Below are 22,689 nucleotides of genomic sequence, written 5' to 3'. Positions count from 1 at the left end.
TCCATGTCAAATCCACAGATGTTGAACGACTTGGTTCAAGTCTGATACATCGAACCACATGGAAGAACTATTAGCAAGACTACTGAAACATTTTACTGAACAGTTTCATGTATTATTGGCTGTGTTGAAAATATCAAAATTGAAATTCTTCTACCTTGGCAACAATTTACAGAATTTATTTATTTATGTGTAGAATTTACTGGTCTGCTTTGTCTATATTAAACGTGATTGTGTTCTGAATTGCGATTTCTCATATATTAAAAAACATATGATAGTTTACTTTAAATTAATACCTTGTGCCTCTTTTCTTATCTTTCCAGTTGTCAGACAAAACTTTTCAGACCACCATCACCAAAAAAGAACAAGTGAAATTTTGGAAAAAAAGAGTAATTTTCTTTCATATAAGAGCCCAATAAGGTCATAAAATCTCTTATGAGACATAATACAGCTTCAACATATAAAGAAATTCACCCAAATAACTTCAATTTCAAAGTAGCATAAAACTTATGGGACTTCACACAAAATCTTCTGATACTGGCTTTTCTTATTTTCTTGTGAGTGTGATGGAAGAGTAGAATTATTTGGAAAAGTTTTACACTGATGCACATTTTTGCAATGAAAGAATCATTTTATCAATCCTCGGTCACTGAATGGTAGAGCTTTCCACTCCTACCATTCAGCAGACTTGAGTATTAGGCTACCACGACTGCTGCAATCACTTGTGATTTATAAGCTGATGCATCTTTTACATAGATGGAAGATTTTTCTAGTGGGTTTTAACGGGTAGAAATATTACAAAATATGAAATAATGAGGGAACACCAATAAAGAGATTCATTAATTCTAGTTCTTACAGGTAAGGAACAATGGAATGGAGCCAAGAAGAGAAATACATCACAAGATTAGTTACTTCCAATCCTATTTCAGCACTTTCTGTACATGTCTGAAAAATATCTATCTATATATATATATATATATATACACATAGTAATATTTCTTACATAAATAATTTATTATTACACACCATATATCATTTTATCTATACATGAGACTGCTGCAAAATTTACACAAAATGGCACGTCAAAGCAGAGAGTAAGAGCTGATGATATTCTCTGAACGAATGACACTCCTAAACAAGGCAAGTTATTACTGGAAATAAGACATTTCTTCTAAGTCTGTCAGAGAACATTCCACTTGATTCACAATTAGACAGGATATAAACAAACACCTTTTTTCTTTAGTAATTTTTTTGTAGGAAACATTTTTGTTATTGTGTGCTTTTCTCCAGATAGAAACATTTAACATGCAGCAGACTATGAATCACAATGCAGTCCAACCTAGTAGTAGTTATAAATCCTAGCTTATAAATCCATCAGGCAAAGTTAGCCTTCAACTCAGATCTTCATCAATCTCAGTCTAAGGAAACATCTGGTTAAGATTTTTGTTTAGAGTTTGCTGCTATTCAACAGTGAGACCTGACCACTATATGCAACTGAAATGCAGAGATTGGAGGTATTAGATCTCGTGCAACAGAAGGTTGTTGAAGATATACTGGGTAGATCGAGTCAGTCACAAATCATATTGTACAGTAATCTGTAGAACTGCAGAGATAGCACAATTACTCAGTATATTAGAGAGAAGAAACAAATGGATTGGTCGCATCAAGAGACGAGGGATTTGTTCATATCTTTCTAGAGCGCTCAATGGAGAAAAATAATTATTCCAATACACACAGACAAGTCCAAAGAGATGTTAAAGGGAAGGCAGGTCTTACAACTAAATAGGTAGAACAGTCATTACTGTCTTTATTGAGATGGATGCTACTACCATTTAGGTATGCCAATCATCTACTAATTAACAAAGTTGTCAATAAATTCTTACATTTTTCCAAGTCAATTCCATGTAGCACAAAATCACTGACCTAGTCTGACATGCGTGATTTAGAGGCTATGAATGTATATCAACTCTTCTCCTGTCCTTCTTACATAACCAGACAAAGTGTTTCCAACTCTTAATTCAGTAATTAACAGAACAGAATTATAAACACTGCTAGGTTGGACTGTATTCACTGTCTGCTGCATATTAAATGTTTCTGACAGGAGAAAAGCACACAATAGCATAAAGAAATTTCTTATGTATGAAATAAGATTACCTAATTTTTAATTAATTCAAGATCTCTGAATTATATCCCATTAAATCACAATATTAAGTATATTCTCTTTCCTTTTTGGTTAAGTATGTATGTTCCTCCAATGGGCAAAAGCTACATTCTCAATTCAGCTAGAGTAGAGGTCCATAAACTGTGGTCGTTATCAACAAGCCTTTATGATATTACCTGCATTCTAAACAATTCAAATGTGGCAAAAATCCAGAAGAAATACACCTTTAAAACACAAACTCTGACTTAGTGGTTTAATAAAATGTTAAGTACAGTTAAACAAAAATAAACATATTTGAAACAAATTGTTACAACAGATTAAAAAGTCTAGTATTTTTTAGAAAGTTTTAAACTTTGAAGAGAAAAGTATACAGTACCTCCTATTACAGTTCCAAGCACATTTAAAAACCTGCAAAAATTCTAATAAAAGAATTAAGTCACCACCATTACCATCGTCCTTTCAGCCCAATTAATTCCCATATGAAACAAAGACCTCTCCCATCTTCCATGTTCTTCCGTCTTAGGCAGTTCTCATATATAATGATCCCACAGTTTTCCTGACCATCTAGACAATGAAAGCAGTCTTCTTGGATACCATTCTGTCACTGCATTCGTCCATTTCTAAGGATCAGATATTGTTAAATGCTCAGACTAGGTCCACTTCCTTTTGCATGTCCTTTGACCAAGTGTTAAACCTTATGACAATGGTATCCCCTGGTCCTTGCCATCAATGACATGGCCGATCTAACCCGTCAAGTTAGGGAATTCTCATTTCTAAGACAAATTCAGGGAGTTATTGTCTAGCCCTGGTGTGTTGCATAGTTTCACAGAATGAAAGGTGATACCGCACCACCTCCATATATTTGTCACAATCTTCACGGAGAGTGCTTTTTTTTCTTTCTTTTTTAATATCAATCGTTTTGAACGACTTGGTGTGATACTTTTGTAATCCAAAGTTGGCAATCCTGGTAAGCGTAATTTGCTGACCCATAGCAAAGGGACATACATACTGACCATCTTGGAACGTTATAATATGATTTCCTGTGATGTGTTATATTACTTCACTTTTTTTATATATATCGTAGAAGTGACATTCTAGTAACTAATATAATATTCTGGTATAGTCATGTCATGTTCCAGTTCTTACAGTTGCTTTGCACCATGTTAGTGTACATATTGAAATCAGTAACGCACCATCTCCAGAAAATAAGAGTACAACAGAACGAGGAGAAAAGTTAACTTTCAATATACATATACATACAAAGAGTGATCTCATTTCATAAATAAAACTTTTTGTATTTCCTTAGGAAATATTAAAACATAGCACAAGTTCATTAAATTCAGTAAATGTGAGGGAAAGGACAGTAGCCGCTACCCAACAGATTGATTTATTCACATGTAAAGAAGTCGCATTCCTATTACCAGAGACTCAACGCACATATCAGAATGAAGACAGGTTTACGTGGTGGTGATTATAGAAACAATGTCCTGAAGAAACTGGGTGAGCCCTTTTGTGGAGCCGATGCAACTACCCTCCTCTGCACCACAGCCCTTGCCCTAGTATGGCACTGCAGCACCCATACTGAGATGATCGATGTCCACCTTAATGAATGCATGAGAAAAGTGTACTGAAATCTACTCATATTGCTTGGATGCATACCATCAGCAATATCCTGTCTCCACAACTAAAACAACAGGATAAGAAGGGAAGAAACATCATCCCAACCATTTGCAAGGGCTTCCCCATCCAGTTGGTCCTAAATGATCTTCCCTCAAACTGGCTGAAAGCTAGGAACCCATTATGGCAAGATGTAAGAGACTTATGGTGCCAGGTCTGGAACTCGGCACCAGTTAACTTCCTCAGTGTTGCAGATTCTATCAGGGGTTCAATCTAAGAAGGATGCCAGATGCATAAGGGGCAACTCAGCAATGACTGAAGACCACCTTGTGTACCATGGATCATTCTTAAGACCTCACTGATACGACACATTCAAGATTTTTTAACAACTTTAGTTACAAGTATAGTTACACAGAACCAATATTTGGAAGTTTGCATCGTGTACCACCTTTGAAATATACATTTTTAGAATAATTAATTGATTGTAATGCTACAGCATTAAGAATCTGTGGCATCTACGTCTCGCAACATGCCTTCACATTAAAAATATATATATGTATATCTCAAAACTGGAAAACAATGAAAAAAAAAAAAAAGATCCCGATGAAAATACTTGGTCCAGTTTAAGAAAATCGAGAGCTCAGGGGAAGCCAGAACAACAAAAAGTCTACGACACTAGAACCCTAATGGGCCTTGGTCTACGAAGCGACCACTGCTCTGAATCATAATTTATGCTCTGAAGACTACGAGGTAAAGCGTAGTCAACATGATGAATCCTTGAGGCCATTATTTTTGGCTTTCTAGACTGGGCCTGCTATGTCATCATCAAATAGCTTCTAAATTGTTTTCAAGTAGGCTGAGTGGACTTTGGACCAGCCCTCAGATTCAGGTAAAATCCTTGATCTGGCAAAGAATAAAACCGCAGGTAAGAGTCAGGCTTGCTACCCCCAGACTGTGGCGCCAGTACAAACCACACATGCACATGGAAAAGAACAATGACACAGTTCAGAAAAGGAGGATCATCTTTTATGGTCAACTAACCCAAATGAGCTCAAGGAGATTAACTAACCAAATCTTTATCTACTTTCTAGGTAAGAAAACCAAACGAGCCTAGTTCACTGAGGTAACTTGTTTCTGCTACTTGTTTAATGTCGCACTAACACATCGACGGTTTTCGGCAACGGACGGATGGGAAAGGGCAGGGAATGGAAAGGTAGCGGCCATGGTCTTAATTAAGGTACAGTCCCAGCATTTTCCTGGTGTGAAAGTGGGGAAACCATATTTGGGAACACGAACAGTAGGGTTCAAAACCACCATCTCCCTAATGCAAGCTCACAGCTATGTGACTCCAACCACAAAGCTAATTTGCTCATTGGATGGATGGATAGATAGGTAGGTAAGTAAACTATGGTGTGTGGAGCGAGGTGCTGGGCATTTAATTCTTGGTTTAGGGTACGAACATGCCGAGTGGATTACTCCTCACTCAGCGCTCATCACTCCTTTCTCTTCACACAGGAAGCTGAGAGATGCAAAAAAAAAAAACACACATTTCAACAGTGGCGTTGGTCACTCTTCTCTCCGCTCCTCCCTCAAGAATCAAATCTGTGTGATTTTTGAGTGATGTGTTTCTTGAGTGCTGTTCTGTGATTGGTTGGTTCAAGGCCAAAGCCGCCTGCTCATAATGTTATCGGCCGGAAGCCTCATACGAATTCCGTTTATATCTTTGTATTGTTCCGTGTTCCATAAAACATGAGGGAAAACTTATTGAATTGGTTAGGGACAGTATTCCAATATGCGACAAAAGACATGAAAATCATCACACCCGTTATGTGCTGAAGAATTTATGGACCAATATTGGAAAGGAGATGGGGATATCTCGCAAGTTGACATTTAATTTCTTATTGAACAAATTTAATTGATTTGATGGAATAATAATACTAAATACACCGGATGCAATGGTCGAGGTGGTAACGTCATGGACTTACTCAGATTGGTGGGCCTTAGGACCTTCAAAATGAAAGTTTTTGTTTCGTGCACAGTCGAATGGCTGGATATAATTAATTTTCCATGTACCTTAAACACTCTGTAAGTGTTTGTGTTGTCATAAGAATTCGGGCTGATCCCTCACCAGGGTAAATCTTTCCACTGTCCATGCCTAGGGGAATCAAGTACAGTTTGCTTGCTACCGTAAGTTCATCACCACTACTGCTACTGTAATCAATCATTATCTACATAGATAACTACAACCATTTGCATTAAAACAAAATTAATGCTGCACAATCTTAAATGGATGGAAAACGTATCCATGTTAATGAAGGAAGAGCGAGGGTCCCCCACCCGGCATGTGAAACTTTGAGTGATGAGTGAAGAGCACTGCTATGAGCGCTGAATGAGGAGTAATCCACTCGACATGTTGGTACCCTAAAACAGGTTTCTAAATAAAACATACAAATACTGATATCATGAATGTGTAATAAATTATGCGACTATACTTTCCATATGAAACAACGACTGGTTTGAATTATGTAACATACGCCTGCTGGTAGACAATTTTCAGAAACATACACAAACAAAGAGGCCAGAAAAACACTGAACTTCCATCCATCAATAAAGCCTGAACACTGAATTTAGTGAACCATTTCTTCCGAGTACATTCCTTTGACAATTAACAACCTTTCCTACTAACAACAACCTTGCGACGTAAGTATCGTCGTCAACAACATTCCAGAGAACAGACTCTGGAAATCTATAACTGTACACGAGGATAGTACACTGAAAATATATATATATATTTCCATCTTTAAAAGATCAAAAATTATTTACAATATATTATATATAAGAATGTACAATAAACGTCTTTCAAACAGTTGGAGGGGCGAGAAAAAACCAGAGAGGGGGGGTGAGGGCAACATGAAAGATGAAAATTAACCAGCATTAAATAAGCTGGCCCCACAATATACAACAGAGCATCCATAGCCAGAGATAAGGTGTATGTAACAGCTATATATTATTACATGCAGTACCTGAGCATTTAATATAACAAGATCATTAACATTATTCTTTTAAATATTGGAGTGTACGAACGAGTGAGAGCCAACAAAAGAACCAATGCTCAGAGAATGCTACTTTTAACATGAGTCGAGTCTCCGATTAACAACACCGAGAAGACTCAAGTGAGTGGTTCTTTTCAACCAACCAACTAGAGAGGGTGAAACAGCCAAGTGACATAAAATAAGGCTATGCAACTGTGGGGTCATTTTAACTGGATACAAATCTTTCCTTCTTACTTTTATGATGTGCATTAAAGACTGCCTTTCTGTAACGATTCCAGTACTTCAAATCTTACAAGCAGTGTAGTCCAGTCTATTGAAATAGAAATACAAGGGATAAAAACAGTTCTTACAAACTTTTCTCTTTAAATTATAATTTTTAAAAGAATGTTATGCCCTTCAATAAATATATTAACACAGTGAAGCCCATGCTCAACCCAGACTTGGGTCGTCGCAAATGCTTGTGCATCTTATGCCCAAGTATATATTTATAGTGCTGTATGATCAGAACTCTGCTTTGAGTTACCACAGATATATTCACTTGTCTTATCTCTTGATGCAGTTGATTTGTGTCATCTGTCAACTAGTTAGAAAATTTAAGAAATACAAGACAAGCGGTATCATGCAACAAGATGATCTCGCGCTACGTTGAAGCCATTATTTTTTCATGTGTTCCCATGGTATTTGCCTGTATTTAGTCATAAATATGTCAGGAATGTCACAACTTCTTCAAAATGAAACTGAGGATGCCATAAAACAAGTGATCAAGAATTCCAATTACACTTATTACACAGATTTTTTCCCTTCTATAATTTGATATTTTTTCAAATAAATTTATAAAATACGAACACTGCTGTTGGCACTTAATTCTCAACATCTAAAACATCTCTGAACCTCTCAAAACAGTGCAATCGTGTGCAAAATGATTAGAAACAGTTCTAACGGGCCTAGGTTTCTGGAACAAAGGATGAGCACAGGACTTGAATGTGTTAACAGTATCGACACTGTGCCTTCACTCCTTTGGAATTTTGAGTCATAAAAATATAAACATAATCACGTAATTCTTTATGAGCTTTCTTTCTTCTTCACTCAATAATTTGCTAGATTCTCAAGATCTTATATTTGCATAAAGAACTTCAGTGAGTGCAAAAAAAAAAAAAAAAAAGTTAGCATTTCATGAAATTGGGACCATTCAAATTCAACAATAACTAAAGAACAACTGAATAGTAAGTTCATAAAATGCTTATATCTAGAGTTTTTAAATAAATACCACCAATACTACATTCTTTCACACTAGCAGACAATAATATATGATCAACTTGATACATTCTTAACATTTAAAATAATACTGAAATGGATATATTAGTTCCTCAAACAGTTTGAAATGTATAAAACTTAAGATATTTTTACACATATCTTCTGAAAATAATATTTTAAACATGGAAACACTGCTTGGAAGGTTCACTGGACTTGGAGACTTACTATCCTTCATGGCATATTTTAGTAGCCTTATTTTCGAGCCTACTGTTACTCTTTACTTATTTACTACACAAGCATTACAAAGAATTGCAACTTCCTACAATGCACACTTTTGAAAGGTAACAAGGAATATGAAAACAAAGAAGTGTGGACTCCCAAATAGGAGTATAACCATTTTCTTCACTGGGAGACTCTCCTCATATGAAAGATTAGTGGAAAAGATAGCTAACTGGAAATTATTCAGAGGCTCTAAATATATTGCTCCAAAGGATTTCTCTTGGGGCTACAAAACAACTCATCATTGTTACTCAGAGACTCAACTCTTCTACTTGGCAACAAAACTTAAACCAGTTGGGTGCTGTTTCTTTCACACCGTGCTGATCTGCATGGAGGAATGGTTTTGAAGATCCATCTGCTTACAGTGACTTAGCGGCGTTTCTCCTAGTTTGTCTCCATCCTCGCTCACCGAGAGATCCATCGAGTCGGCCGTGAAGAGAGACTGCGTTTCTAGAGCGTCGCTGGTGGTGGCGAGCGAATCAGCACCTTTCTCCAGATCGCCTGTAGTCGCTACAGAGCTTATACTTCCATTGGTCATGGTACCTTCCAGAGACACAGGGCCATTTGCGCTCTCCATAGCACTGGAACTCTTTTTCCTGAGCGGACCATCAACATCCGATGTCGAGGAGTCCCCACCGTTGAGGACGACCGACAAGATTGAACCTCTGTTGCTGGGGTTTTTGGAACCATCTTTGGCGTTAGCCAGAAGGGACTTCTTACCTTCATTCAAGGAATCTTTCTTTTCTAGCGGTGCAACACCATTTTTGTTGGTACCTTTCGTGTCTTTGACCTTCTTGCCCAAGCCAGGGAAGTTGGGCAGCTTCTTCATAGAGTCCTTGGCACGCAAAGAGCTGCCTCGAGGTGTCAACTTCTCCAACTCCTCCTGCTCTTCTGAGATGGAGGCTAGGTTCTTGCCTTCACCACCAGCTTCATCATTTGGATTCTGGATGGGAATATCATCTGCAGAAGAGATATCAAGAATATTATCAGTAAAACAAATACAAGGTGAGCTACAAAAACTGACCACAAGAACAGAAGAACTAACCCCAAGCAACTACAATCAATATACAAATATTTACAAAGCAGATGGATTTAGAATAACAGCTACTTCAACTGTAACTTGACAAATATTACATCAAGAGCTTCACATAGATTACTAGGAGGAAATGTTCATGTGGTGACGATATTATGATTTGATCAAACTTCAATACTACACGAATATGAAGGACGGATATCTCACAGGGCAGATGTCATTACACCTAAAGTTGAAAATGTACCGCACAGACACTAACCCAGTTGGCGTCTGTCGAACAGCATGTGGCCAAGTAGAATAAGAGTTTCAATCGCTACCAGAGTTGTTGCAATGTAGGTTGCACGAGTTACAATGAAGCTAGTTTGCCTGTAGGGTGGCCAATTCTAGCAGTGGAACCACAAGTAACTTTGGACCATATTGAAATAAAAGATAAACAAGAGAAAATAATTTTATAAATCCCCAATTCCATTGTAAATTTATACATATTTATAAACTGAAGTCAGTCTGTGTTCATTGAGCTAATGTCAAGAACCACCAAATGATTTCAATGTGGTTAATGTGGTTTTCTCCACTGTATGGGTCATTTATCAAAGAAAGGACAAAAGGAAGCCAACCGCAATGAATTTAGTAAACAAAATCAAAGAAACAATGGCCGTCCAAGCATTTTCTCGGCTTATGCTGCCTAAATTGTTAACGACAGATGCCAAGTACATGTGGAAAAATGGTTAGTTGAACATAAAATGTTCTACAAACGAGTCCACAACGGTACAGGGAGTATAATTTAAAACTTTGAACTTTTGCTCACAGGCCACAGTCATTCCCAAGTGAATGCCATATGGCTTGTGTCAAGCTTGGCATGATAAGAAGTCTTGACAGGTGACGCAGCAGTTTGCTTGTAACTAGTGGAGTTTTAAGGAGTGTTGTGAGGAGGTTATTATTGCAATGGTTAAGTACATGGCAGCGCAGAGAATATTTTTGGTCGACTGTTATTTGCAAAAGAAGAAGAAACCAGTTAAAAGATGCCTTTTGAAAATTCTGTAGGCAGTCTCCCAGATCTACAGTAGTATAAAAAGTCCATGATGGTATCATGGAGCTGAACTTCCTTTCTGTGAGTGACGAAGCATAGTTTCATTTGAGTGGATATGTTGGTTCACAGAACAGAAGGGCCTAGGATACAGAGAACTTGCACATTTTACAGCCAAAACCACTGCACAATGTAAAGGTGGGTGCATGGTGCGCCATTAATGTGCGACGAACTATCAGTACAATATTTTTTCAAGACAACGATTACTTCCAACTGTTATATTCAGAACATTCTCGAGACATTATTTGCTGAATTGACTGAAGAAGAAAAAATGGTACAGCTATTTCCAGCAGGACTGTGTAACAGCCAATATGGCATGTAGCTCTACGCGACAGTCGCAGGAAGGGTTAGTTGATGATCAGACCATCAGAAAAGGCTTATGGCCTCCTCATTTGCCCGATTTAAGGACCTGCAACGTTTATCTTCTGGGAAATCTCAAAGAAAAACTTGAGAAGAATAATCCTTGAACTGCAAAAGAGTTAAAAATTGAAATTAATTAGGAACACTGTGCATTCTATCAGTGTTCAAGAACTGCAAAGTGTGTTTTGGAATCTCATTACAAGAAATGAAGCTTGCATCGTAGTTCAAAATCACTTTCAACATCTGTAAATACTGGCCATTTCAGTTTCATGTAATAGTTTGTTTATTTATGTATTTATTTATTTACTAGCAAGATACCCGTGCTTCGCTACGGTATTATACTGAAATTCATAAATGAATGCGTAACATTTTATATATAATCCACCTACATACACCCCAGCGTCAGTGGGTAGGGTCTGACACACCCCACTCTGATGAGTCTAGTGTCAGACCTAAGACGAAACGCTGGTTAATAGAGCAAACGGCTGAAAAGCCACACATCTAATTTTTTATATGCTCTATTAGTGGAAAAATATCTAATTCCCTCCATGGGAACTTAGAATTTCCATTCAATATCATTCCTATCGTTTATTTCAAATGTGTTTAAATTTTTATTCATATGCCAGGAGAATCTGCTTTAATCTAACTTTAAGTTCTCCAAAGGAAAAGATGGCTCTAAATACCAATTTTTACATCTGTAAACTTTTAAAGTTTTGAGATATAGATACACTCATTTTAAAAATTCGCCCCCTTACGACGGAATATCCAAAAATCCTCCCTTAGCGAGCATTGGCTCGGCGATAATGAATGAGTCAATCAGTCAGGACATGTTCTTTTATATCCTGAGGAGGTATATGACTGGTGAGTTCAGTTCCGTCAAGTTTCTATGCGCGTAATCATGCCCCTTCTTTGAGAAGCCTACATTTTCTCTCCAATGCAAGCACTGAGCTTGCTGTCACCATTTCTCTGCATTCCTATCCCTTGGTACTCTGCTACAAAGTCTTAAATTATACTGCCTGTATCTACCTATTGGTAAAAGGTAGCCCTCAATAAGCATTTTTATGTTTTAACAGTCAAAAATCAACCTTAAAATTAGAAACCAAATTTTGAGATTAAACATGCAAATCAAAAATTATTTATTCACCTATTAAAAGTACTCTTTCCAGTAAATAATTTTCATGAGTGGTTTAAGAGTAATAATTGTTTCACAGAAAGGGCAGGTTGGTTTAAATACTGCATGGAGACAAAGGTTTGAGCTAACAAGCAGGCAACCAGAAGGTCCTTGGAAAAATGTCACACCGACAGACATCAAGAATAAAAAACAACTATTAAGTATAAGATTTTCATGTAGAGAATATTATAAGGCCATAAATTCAAAATGACTCCTAGGCAAGGCCAGAGGATGGGGGGAGGGGGTATTAGTAAAATATTTTATGTACATTAGTTCTGTAAGTTACAGGAGAAGAATTACATTTAGTACAAGGTTGGAAGGTATACAACATGGTACAATATGCAGTATCTGAATTTACTGCCCAGCAGAGTAAAGAAATAAAACCCAGTAATTTTTAATATAGTAGACCTAGAACAAGCTTACTTACACTATCCACACTAGTCAACTCCCTGCAAGCTTACCATACAACAAATACAATGGACATGATCACAGTGAGAATAGAACAAAACAATACTCTAAACATATCAACAAAGCATGATGGCATTAAATTATACAGTTCCTTTAACAAGCAGATTCAATATAAAGCAACATCAACCGTCTCTACTGCGTGGTCTATTGAACTTTACTAGTACAGAAGTCACTCTTGAACAGTTCACAGTTACATGAAATTCTACAATATTTCGTAGGAATCAAAATATAGAACATGTTTCACCCTACTGGGGGGGCTTCTTCAGTGCAATACTGCAGAATAAAATAAAGTATCATTTCTTTAGTTAACATTCCGTAGTGATTACTTAAAAATGTACCTGTCATTAGTTTACATCCCTTAGTGCTTCTCCTACGGTAGTCTGTGGGCAGGTCATTCCACATTTAGTATTCTAACAACTGTTCTGTAGTAACAAGAACAGTCACCAGCTCAATCATATCAGATTAAGGATAAAACTTTCTTACAGGCTATCAAGGCAAACAGTGCTAATAAAATGTTGGGATCATATATGAATAGGTTCCTACAAAAGGCAAAGGAGGAAATGGGTCTCACCTGAAAGCTAGAAACCAACCCACTGTCTCTTTTACTACAAAATGCAATCCAGGTCGAAACCTGCATGGCCATTGTGCTCAATTCAAAGAAGGTAAGTGTTGCAAACCCAGCCATTTTCAAGACAACAACAGCAATCGGATATTTGCACAGTGTCAGTGGGATATTTTTCTCATGCCTTCCTGGCCTTCTGTCACGATGTCGGTGATCAAAATGTTGGCCGAGGAGTCTGAGAATAGTGATTTATAATTAGTCTACTTATTAACCTTTTAAGTGCTGAGTTACCAGTTGACTGCTTGGTACCTCAGTGCTCAGTTTTTTTCTTCCTATGTAAAAAAAATTGTAGAAGCCTCAATTTTTAACTTATCAGTGGAGTGATTAGTTTAAAATGTTTATAAATGTTGGTTCTTTATAACTCTAAATGCTAATGGAAAATTTTACCCTTATGTTCAATATAATTTTGAGGGAAAACAAAATTACACTTTTTGTGCCCATGAGTACAACACATTTATACACAGTAAAGAGCCCAAAATAAAATGATTTCTCAAAATCTGTAGGCAACTAATACATATAATACAAGTACATAAATTGATATTTTAAAATACTTTCTAAACTTGGAATGTAGTAAGAGTTCATGTTTCTGAACTGTTGTTTATGATACCGATTTGTTCAACCAGCCGCACCAACTCCACTGGCACAAACATTTTAGAAAAATCAATGATTTTGGGGTTGTCATCATACACTACTTGGCTCCCAGAGTCTGTTACCGTTACTTGAAAGTCTGGTCTAGAAAAATCATCTGTCTGCCACGAAAATAGCGATGATACCATTTTTGAACTCACCGTGGTTTTCTTCTTTTGTTTAGAAGAAGGTTCTGTTTCTTTCTCACTTAAAATATTTTCAGCACTCTCTGTATCACCCTCACTTTCAAAATCGCCAATTCATTAACATCATCACTTTCCGCTGTGGTTAGTAACTGAAAGATTCTTTGATCCGAAATAACATCGCTGCAAGAGCAACTAGATTGTTGTTCCGCCATGTTTGTTTACATCACAGATGAACTCCACAGATGTCTACAAAAAGCTCTGTAAGATACTTCCCGAAGCTATAAGCCATGATCAATTACTTCCATATAATGCCCAACAGATGGCAGAACATGCCAGACATCGAATCGGCACTCGAGAGTGAAGTGGGAAACTCAAAGAAATTAAAGTTCTCATGCACCGTCCATAGACGAGCGTAGCACTGCTGGACCGGCTGCATCAGCCCGTCTATAGGCGGGCGTAGCATTCATCGGGTTAACATATACACAGAGCAAAGCAAATGATGTGTCCATCACCATTATACTATAGCCCCCTCTGTGGATCAGCCTCCGGACCCCAAGATAGCGGGTTCAATCCCGGCAGAGGTAGTCTGATTTTTGAAGGGCGGAAAGAAAAGTTCATTCTACACTCCACATTATACGATATCAGCTTCTGGCGACACATTTGGTGTTCACCTGACAAAATTAATTAAAACTCAGGCACAGACGTCCAAGAGAGATTCAGTTCACTCCGCCATCTAGTAGGCCTCGAGTAAAATGGGACATCAAAACTGATGAGCAAGCAGACAGATGACGAAAAATTAGAATGCTTGCACACAGTAGCTGAAGCCATACAATTATTATTATTATTATTATTATGTCCGGCTCCATGGCTACAGGGTTAGCGTGCCGGCCTTTGGTCACAGGGGTCCCGAGTTCGATTCCTGGCAGGGTCGGGAATTTTAACCATCCTTGGTTAATTTCTCTGGCACAGGGACTGGGTGTATGCGTCGTCTTCATCATTTCATCCTCATCACGACGCGGAGGTCGCCTACAGGCGTAAAATCAAAAGACCTGCATCTGGCGAGCCGAAAGTGTCCTCGGACACTCCCGGCAATACAAGCAGTACGCCATTTCATTTCATCATCCTCCTCCTTTCATGTATTAGTTCTATAGAAGAACTGTTACGGTCTATACAAAAGATTTGTATTTTCACGCCATCTCTTCCTGGGGTGTCCCAGAGATCTCTTCCCACCAGGGCCGTAGTTTATGACTGCTTTGGGAATCCTGCTTCTGTCCATCCTGTTTAGGTGTTCTAGCCAATTTCTCTGGTATTCATACATGTATTCCAATATAGGCCTGCTTTCAAGATCATTCAGCACTTCATTATTATTATTATTATTATTATTATTATTATTATTATTATTATTACTACACCATTAAGTTCTGCTTCAAGCTAGAGAAAGCAAGTTTATGGGCATCAGTACAAGTGTCAGACAGTGTTATAAGAGGTTCAAGAAATTAAAGGATGATCAGCAATAAACAGATTAGCACTCTACATTCTGCAAGGTCCTCAACATCTGACGACACCCACATTTCACCCTGTCCGTAACTCATCATAATCTCACCTCACAGATGCAGAGGACACCCAAGAGCATTGAATAGAAAGACCTCTGACACTCCCAGCACTAAAAGCCGTATGATAAATAAATAAATAAATAAATAAATAAATAAATAAATAAATACATACTGGTAAATGGTCACTTGACAGAGGCGATGTAAAAGAAGGCAGTATTTTGATATCATATGATATTCTCAAAGAAAAATTATGAATGTCTTTGAAAGTTTCAGAATTCACTGCACAATACCTGACACAGGTGCTGTTGAATGGGAGACCAGTCAGCATTCCCACAACACGACTGATTCTCTGAAAGCTGCCAATTAAGACCATGTGATTCGTGCATATCAATGCTTCTGCTCCTGCAATGAAACTCCACTCTTGCTAAAGGAGATAACACTGAACAAACCTATACCCCAACCATTAATACATCTGAGTACCAAGTTTTTCATAGTCAGATATGGTTGTTTTTATGTGTCCTCAAATATTGTATGCATCCTGTACAGGATTGGAGTATTTTGAAGATGAAGAACCAACTGATTAAATCCAAAAATATGTTCAGTGATTTTCTTCAGCAGACATCATATAAGAGAGTTGTTTAATTCAACATTTATTTTAATGCAAAAGGACAAGAATTTCAGCTGGTTATCCCATTCCAAACAACATGAACCAAAACCTTTAAAACCTAAGTCATTTCCTGAAACACGAGAGTTAAGATTTCCTTGGATATTCCCTTGTGTTTGCAACACGGTCCACAATTAACCCCTTAAGTGGGCATGATGTCTTTAGAAGTTTTCGTGCTGTGATTTTATGGGGGGTATGATAAGTCGATCGTAAAATTTTTTGCTTATTTTTCTTGGGGCTGGCAGCATATGACGCCATGGAGCTACCGTATTAGTTGATAAATTTTCCACAATATCACACTGCGTATTGTATAGCTATCACAGCCTTCTAAAATGAATGTTTTGGCACCTTGCGACGCTCCCATGCAGCCGTTTATGGTAGGGGCCTGGCTTCCAAACGTAAAGTAGATCAGCTTGATTGATCTGGTATTTTGACAGTTCTAGAAGCGAAGGGTGAAGATGAGGTGGGTTTTTTTTTAGCAAGTGATCATGCATGGATATTTATACTGAAGAAGAGTATAGTGAATGTGATCCTGAAAGCAAAAGTGAAGTGGTTCCAGATGAACCAAATGACAAGGAAAACATTCAGAATGTGACAACCGCCTCAGTTCATTGTGAATGGTGCCCAAAGACCAAGAATTGCTTCTACAGGGGTAAATACGATAAATATAGTTTGTGATATACATAGAGGACCCAACATTAAGTTGATTATTTTCACTGTAGCATTAGTCATTACTGCCTGAATATAAAAATGACCCTACATCGTTTTTCTGCTGCTGCAGTGGATTGTTGCCTGTTTAAGTTGTAGAATACAAGTTCTATTTTCTTTAAATTGCATTAGTAATGTTTTTTTGTTTTTGTTTTCATTTGCTAGTTGCTTTACTTCGCACCAACACAGATAGGTCTTATGGCGATGATGGGACAGGAAAGGGCTAGGAGTGGAAAAGAAGCGGCCGTGGCCTTAATTAAGGTGTCTGGTGTGAAAATGGGAAACCAGGGAAAACCATTTTCAGGGCTGCTGACAGTGGGGTTTGAACCTACCTCATGAATACTGGATACTGGCCGCACTTAAGCGACTACAGCTATCGAGCTCGGTCATTAGTAATGTTATTCTAGGTAATTTAGATTCCTATATCAATATTAAAGTCCACTGTTGTCGATTTTTAATTTCTCCTTTGAGTGTAATTACATAAAATGGAATCACATGAAGTGATTGTGTGATATTTTGCTTTAAGGCTTACTTGAGCACTGATATGATTCACTGTGCTTTGTACTATTTACTATCTAAACTCTTGGAAAATGATTTAGTCGAAATGTCAATGGACCAAACAAAAAGATATAATCTCAAAGTAGTATTTTAAAAATTAAGAATTTCAGTTAGTTGGATTAATATTTGACTGAACGGCAGGGAGTTTCATGATACAAATTAGAAAGATAAGTGAGGGAAAAAACTAAGGCAATTTTTTCTCCTTTGAGTCTAATAATTTTCACACCTCTGTAGTGTCGAAGAATACTTCACTGCGTTCGTAGATGACCTTATTTCCGCCTATACCACCACACAGATAGCAATCTACAAAACCTGTAATAATCTGGATATATAACCACATAAATAACGTATGTATGTTCAGTCATCAGCCCTAAGGCTGGTTGTATCCTCAATAGCTCTGCCATCAGCTATCACAGATGGCCTAGGCATCACTGAAGAGGCGTACTAGGGAAATTAGGAGTGAGGTAGTTTCCCGTTGCTTTCCTCACCGAGCCAGCCGTTGCTATTACATATCAGTCTGCCAAGCCCACTGAAATGCATGCACCACTGGACCCTATGAGCAACATATTCACACCATTCATAGCAGGGACTGGCTGCATAAGGAATGGCATTACTAGCATCGCTCATACCTGAGTATGAATAACGTAAATAATGTTAATAACCCATTATTGAAGTATAATAATCACCATCACATTACATTAAACTAATTGTGCACACATTTTTGCAGGAAATATTTGAATATCACAAAGTGAGGGAAAATGTACCCAGGGCAGGTTACACAGTACCGAGTTAAGGGGCTAAATGCATACTGCTCTGCATTAGTTTCATATAACTGTGCAACTAATAGGATAGTGACTTCTATCACAGTAAAGAACACCACTCACTTGAACTGTAGGTACCTGACATTACAGCACAAACAATTCCAACATTCTCTTCCTGTGCAGGAAATGTATTCTTTGAGAGTGCTACATCTCATACAGCTACTCATGCTTCATGCAAGAGTTAAGTGTTCCCAACAACATCTACATACTTTTACGTTTAAGAAATGGTCGGGTTCCTGAAATAAAATGAAACAACATGAGAGATCAGTGCAAGATTAGCTTCTTTTTTTCCTTTTCATTCTGGTGTGACAGCCGTGTTAAAGGACAACATAACACACACGAACTCTGAGCTAGATTGAAAAAAAAAACTGAACATACAATGGTGTACATTTTGACATAAAGAAATAGCAGCACATTATAAAAGGAAGTCTCAACAACAGGGTAAGGTTTATGATGCAGTGCCACTAAACTGACATTTTTCTGAGAGGATAAAAAAAGAATTTTGTGTGTTTATTGACTATCTTCCACCATAGCTCAGATGGTTTAATGTCTGACCTTAGTAGAGTCTGCCTATCCCAAGATTCGGCAGAGGTAGTCTGATTTTTCACGGGTGGAGAAAAGTCCATCCGACACTCCACGTCGTACAATGTTGGCATGTAAGGAATCGCTGGTAACACTTTTGGTGTTTAGCCAACAAAATTCATTAAAACTCAGCCATAGACACCCAATAGAGATTCTGTTTTCTCTGGCATCTAGCAGGCTTTTGGCTAAGTGCATGAACCCTGTTTAGAGTAATCAGCGTTTAAGATTCTTCCTAAACGTTGTTTTAATAAAGCTGTGGAGCATCGTTCCTGATTATTATTTAAATCCCAGATTACTTTTGCTTAAAGTTGAACAGTCAAGTTTGAGCTGTTACCAAACAGTGATTAGCAGTGAACGTAAAATGGCTGCTAGATTTAATGATTTTGAAGATGAACTGCTGTATCTGAATTGTTCGGAACAGAATGGAAATGAGTACAAAGGTATAATAGTGGAGACAGGCGATCCTTTTCAAGAACTCAGTTATAGAAAATTTGTGAAAAGGTTTTGTTTATCTAAACAGTTTAATTTCTTCTGGAATGGATATAAAATAACCTACAATTTCTAAATCAGAGAAATCATCCTATTTCAGCCTGCCTTGGGGGAGTCCGATGCCTTGGGGTCTGCCTGAGACTTGTTCTCATACAAAACTGTCACAATCTCTGAAACCACAATCGAAATGCGAAAACAACATACTCCATGTTTCTTCTTTCTGTTTTATGGTGACTAATTGTCTTTCTATTTTCACCGACATCTCTGTGCCTGATTATTAATTCTATAATAATATTGGTTTCAAAATGTGAAAAGTTACAAGACCTCTTTCTCTTGTTCTTTCATGTTGCTAAGTACTTTTAGCAATGAAGAATTGAATGTTCTTCCGACTGACAAAGTAAATGCAAAATCACCTAAGCGTGTTGATAATTCTCCATATGCAAGTAAAACTTCACAGTAGTCTTTAATTCCCCTGTCAACTAAATGTGCTTAAATAATCACTGATTAAGTATGGTGCTCCACGATTCTTCGTAGTAACCAGCCCGTAAATTTAAAACATGTTTATGGACACAATGGTTATCAAATCTTAAACAAGGTTGATGCCCTTGGCCATTAGAGTAAAACAGAACTTCGAAATTGATGAGCAACCAACCAGCTGGCATCAAATTATAATGTCTGCACACGGTAGCTGAGGCCATACGATTGTTTAAAAACATTTTTACATCACCCAGTTGTCTCTTCTAATCTCCAATGGCAGGATATTAGAGAAGTCATATTTATTAACTGTAATCTTTTTCTCTGTTTACTACCTTTGATACAGTCATTCTTCACAGCATAATACCTGACAAGTATCTGGACACCACTCTAGATCTCACTACAACTACCACTGGAGCTATCGAAGGTGACTGAGGGCTCAATACTGTTCGTGGTATGAGAAAGGTGGAATGACGGAGAGAACGTGGACTGGTTATTGGTTAACATATCAGTACGTGATCAGTCAGGGCCACATCCACCCTTCTCAAGAAGCCCAAGTCGACTTTCAGGAACGGGGTTGCCAAGTGGAAACAGGAAGGGACAACCACAACTAAACAACGGCCGGGTAGACCACGTGTGCTGATCTATGGGGACTGTTAAGCAAGGAAGAAGATGGTACGAGAAAATCTCGACACTGTTTGATACTATAACCCGTAAATTCCGCAGTTAGCTCCGTGACTGGACAAGTAGGAGGACTGGGGTTCAAAGCTCAGGCACCTGCCCATAAGCCATACGTTTTGCTGGTGAACGCTAAGCGCACGTCTGGTGGACATCTGAAGACACACGATTTGAACCGACGAAGCATTCTATATCAGAATCTCATGGGACAGTTAAATTCCTTTCAACATACATTTTGCTTATCCATGCTATCCCTCTATAACTACCAGCATTTGTCCATTCACTCCTTTTCTTAAGGCAGATTACTTCCTTGCTTTAAAGAATCTTCACCTACCAAAAATCTTGTAAAGCATTTATCATCAACACTTTTGCTTCCTACACAAGTTTGTTCATAACATTTACAGTAAAAGTATTGTATAGACTTCACTGTTATACACCATCTTTCGTTCTTCTACCCAATACTCGTAAAAATTAATTTCCTGTTGATAGCATAATGGTATCACTGAAACAGCCCCTACTGGGTGTGAAACATGTATAAGTAAATCATAAAAATCTTTTGCACTGATAAGTTAAACATATTTTCAAGTTAAAAAAGCAACCTTGTTTCCTGTGACCTATTCGAGCACTTCTTTTGGAATTCAGATCCTCAAACTTACCTATCTGAGCTCCAGGGAAAGTAGGTTTTAGTCTTCCTTCGCTACCATCAATTTGTCCCCACTTGAAGAATGTTTTCGTTGTCAATCAAAGTCACAACTTGACCTGCAGCTCCCATACAAATTTTCTCAGCTAACTTTTTTAAAGACCATTTGATTTAAGGGGTCATAAAACTTCTTATAAATTTGTATTCAGAAAGAAATTTCACACCAACTCAATTTTATTAAACGCTTTTCAAAACATGGACTAGACATGCGCAAAGAGATGAAATGTAAAGTTAATTGTCTGTATCAGTAACTTGAACTGTGTTTTGAGAGGGCAAAGAAGGGAAGAAAGAAGTAGTTGTACACATGCTCTTTATAAGTACATTTTTATGGTCTTAGAAATATGTATTGTCGATAAAATCCTGTGACTGGACAAGTACAATTATTGTAAATCACAAAGTCCCTCAAAAAGGGAACAGGATTATTGTAATACAATTCGCTTTAAAAAACAAGTTTTTAAATTCTTTACTAATTCGCTATAGGAGAAAAACCTGTCAGCATGGGTTTGGAAAAGAAAGTATGATTTTCCATTTTAGAAGCATCACATGCATCAGTGCTGAAACCTGTACAGAAATTGAGGTGGTAATTCTTACACTACAGATATTCAGAAATTAATAACATAGGCTTGCAAATGTACAAAAATCTGGAGAGGTTTAAGCATTCCATATTAACACATTCATGATAGAGTTGAATATAATTCTTCCTCCTCCTACCGCAAGTGGAATTTTTCTGTCTTTCAATATGTTATGGTAGATTTTAAAAAACACGTCCTTTCAACGGTACTACTTTATCTCCTATTTTCTTTTGTACCACCGGTGAAACACCACAGCGCATGGGTAAACCAGGAATGTACCACCAGTGGTACAGCCTAATCCAGATAACTTCAGTTACGCACACTTGTAGCACTGAAGTTTGGTTCCTCACAGACTGCTTAATGCGATGGCATGGTAGCTATCCATTATTGACAAACATTAGCTCCCTAGTGGTGTTTTTAATATGGTCCATCATACACAGCAATAAACACCAATTACTCTGACCAAAAGCTGCCAACTACTGTAGAACTATCACTTTCATAAAAAAATTTCAGTCAGTAATGACCACGTATAATATATATATACTGTATATGCCTGTTTATAAAATAGTGATTAAAAAATGAGAAATGAAGGCACAAGGCATGGTGTAGTGGGGGAAAGTCCCAAGCTGTACAGCGTTGGGATAAGATGTTGTATCTTGCAGTAGTCAGTGAGTCGGTATTCATAGTGAGAAAAATGGAGCAAGAGGTAGGACTATCGCATGTAATGAAGCACAAACAGGAAAACCACTCAGAAATGACCATAGGCAGTGCATTGTGAATGTGTTCAATAAACTAAGTGAACAGAATCGGGGTTTCGTCGTTTATTCAGAAGTTCATATCTTCGCACTGTTGTCGTATGCTATGTGTAGCACTGTACGTCCGAACACGAGACGTTGACGGGTTAGAGGTCGCTACTATACGCTTAGCAAATCAGAACTCTTTCCTTGGTGGAGGCATAGACATACCACGTTTAAATCAGAATTAAACTCTCGTGAAAATAATTTTAGACGGACTAAAC

At 37.7% G+C, this 22,689-nt stretch overlaps 1 protein-coding gene across 1 annotated transcript in view; it reads right to left on the bottom strand.

Moving 5' to 3' along the window:
* Window positions 1–900: 900 nt before the first annotated feature.
* Hyccin (PI4KA lipid kinase complex subunit hyccin) overlaps window positions 901–22,689 on the bottom strand; it is an 89,564-nt gene continuing 67,775 nt past the window's right edge. Inside the window, exon 8 of the mRNA XM_067157248.2 lies at window positions 901–9,321. Within this exon, the coding sequence (XP_067013349.2) occupies window positions 8,672–9,321 (650 nt within the window). The 3' untranslated portion in view covers window positions 901–8,671. The remainder of the gene's footprint in view (window positions 9,322–22,689) is intronic.

This window comes from Anabrus simplex, chromosome 13 (assembly GCF_040414725.1).
Source record: "Anabrus simplex isolate iqAnaSimp1 chromosome 13, ASM4041472v1, whole genome shotgun sequence".
Taxonomy (NCBI): domain Eukaryota; kingdom Metazoa; phylum Arthropoda; class Insecta; order Orthoptera; family Tettigoniidae; genus Anabrus; species Anabrus simplex.
This window is presented reverse-complemented; position numbering and strand designations above follow the sequence as displayed.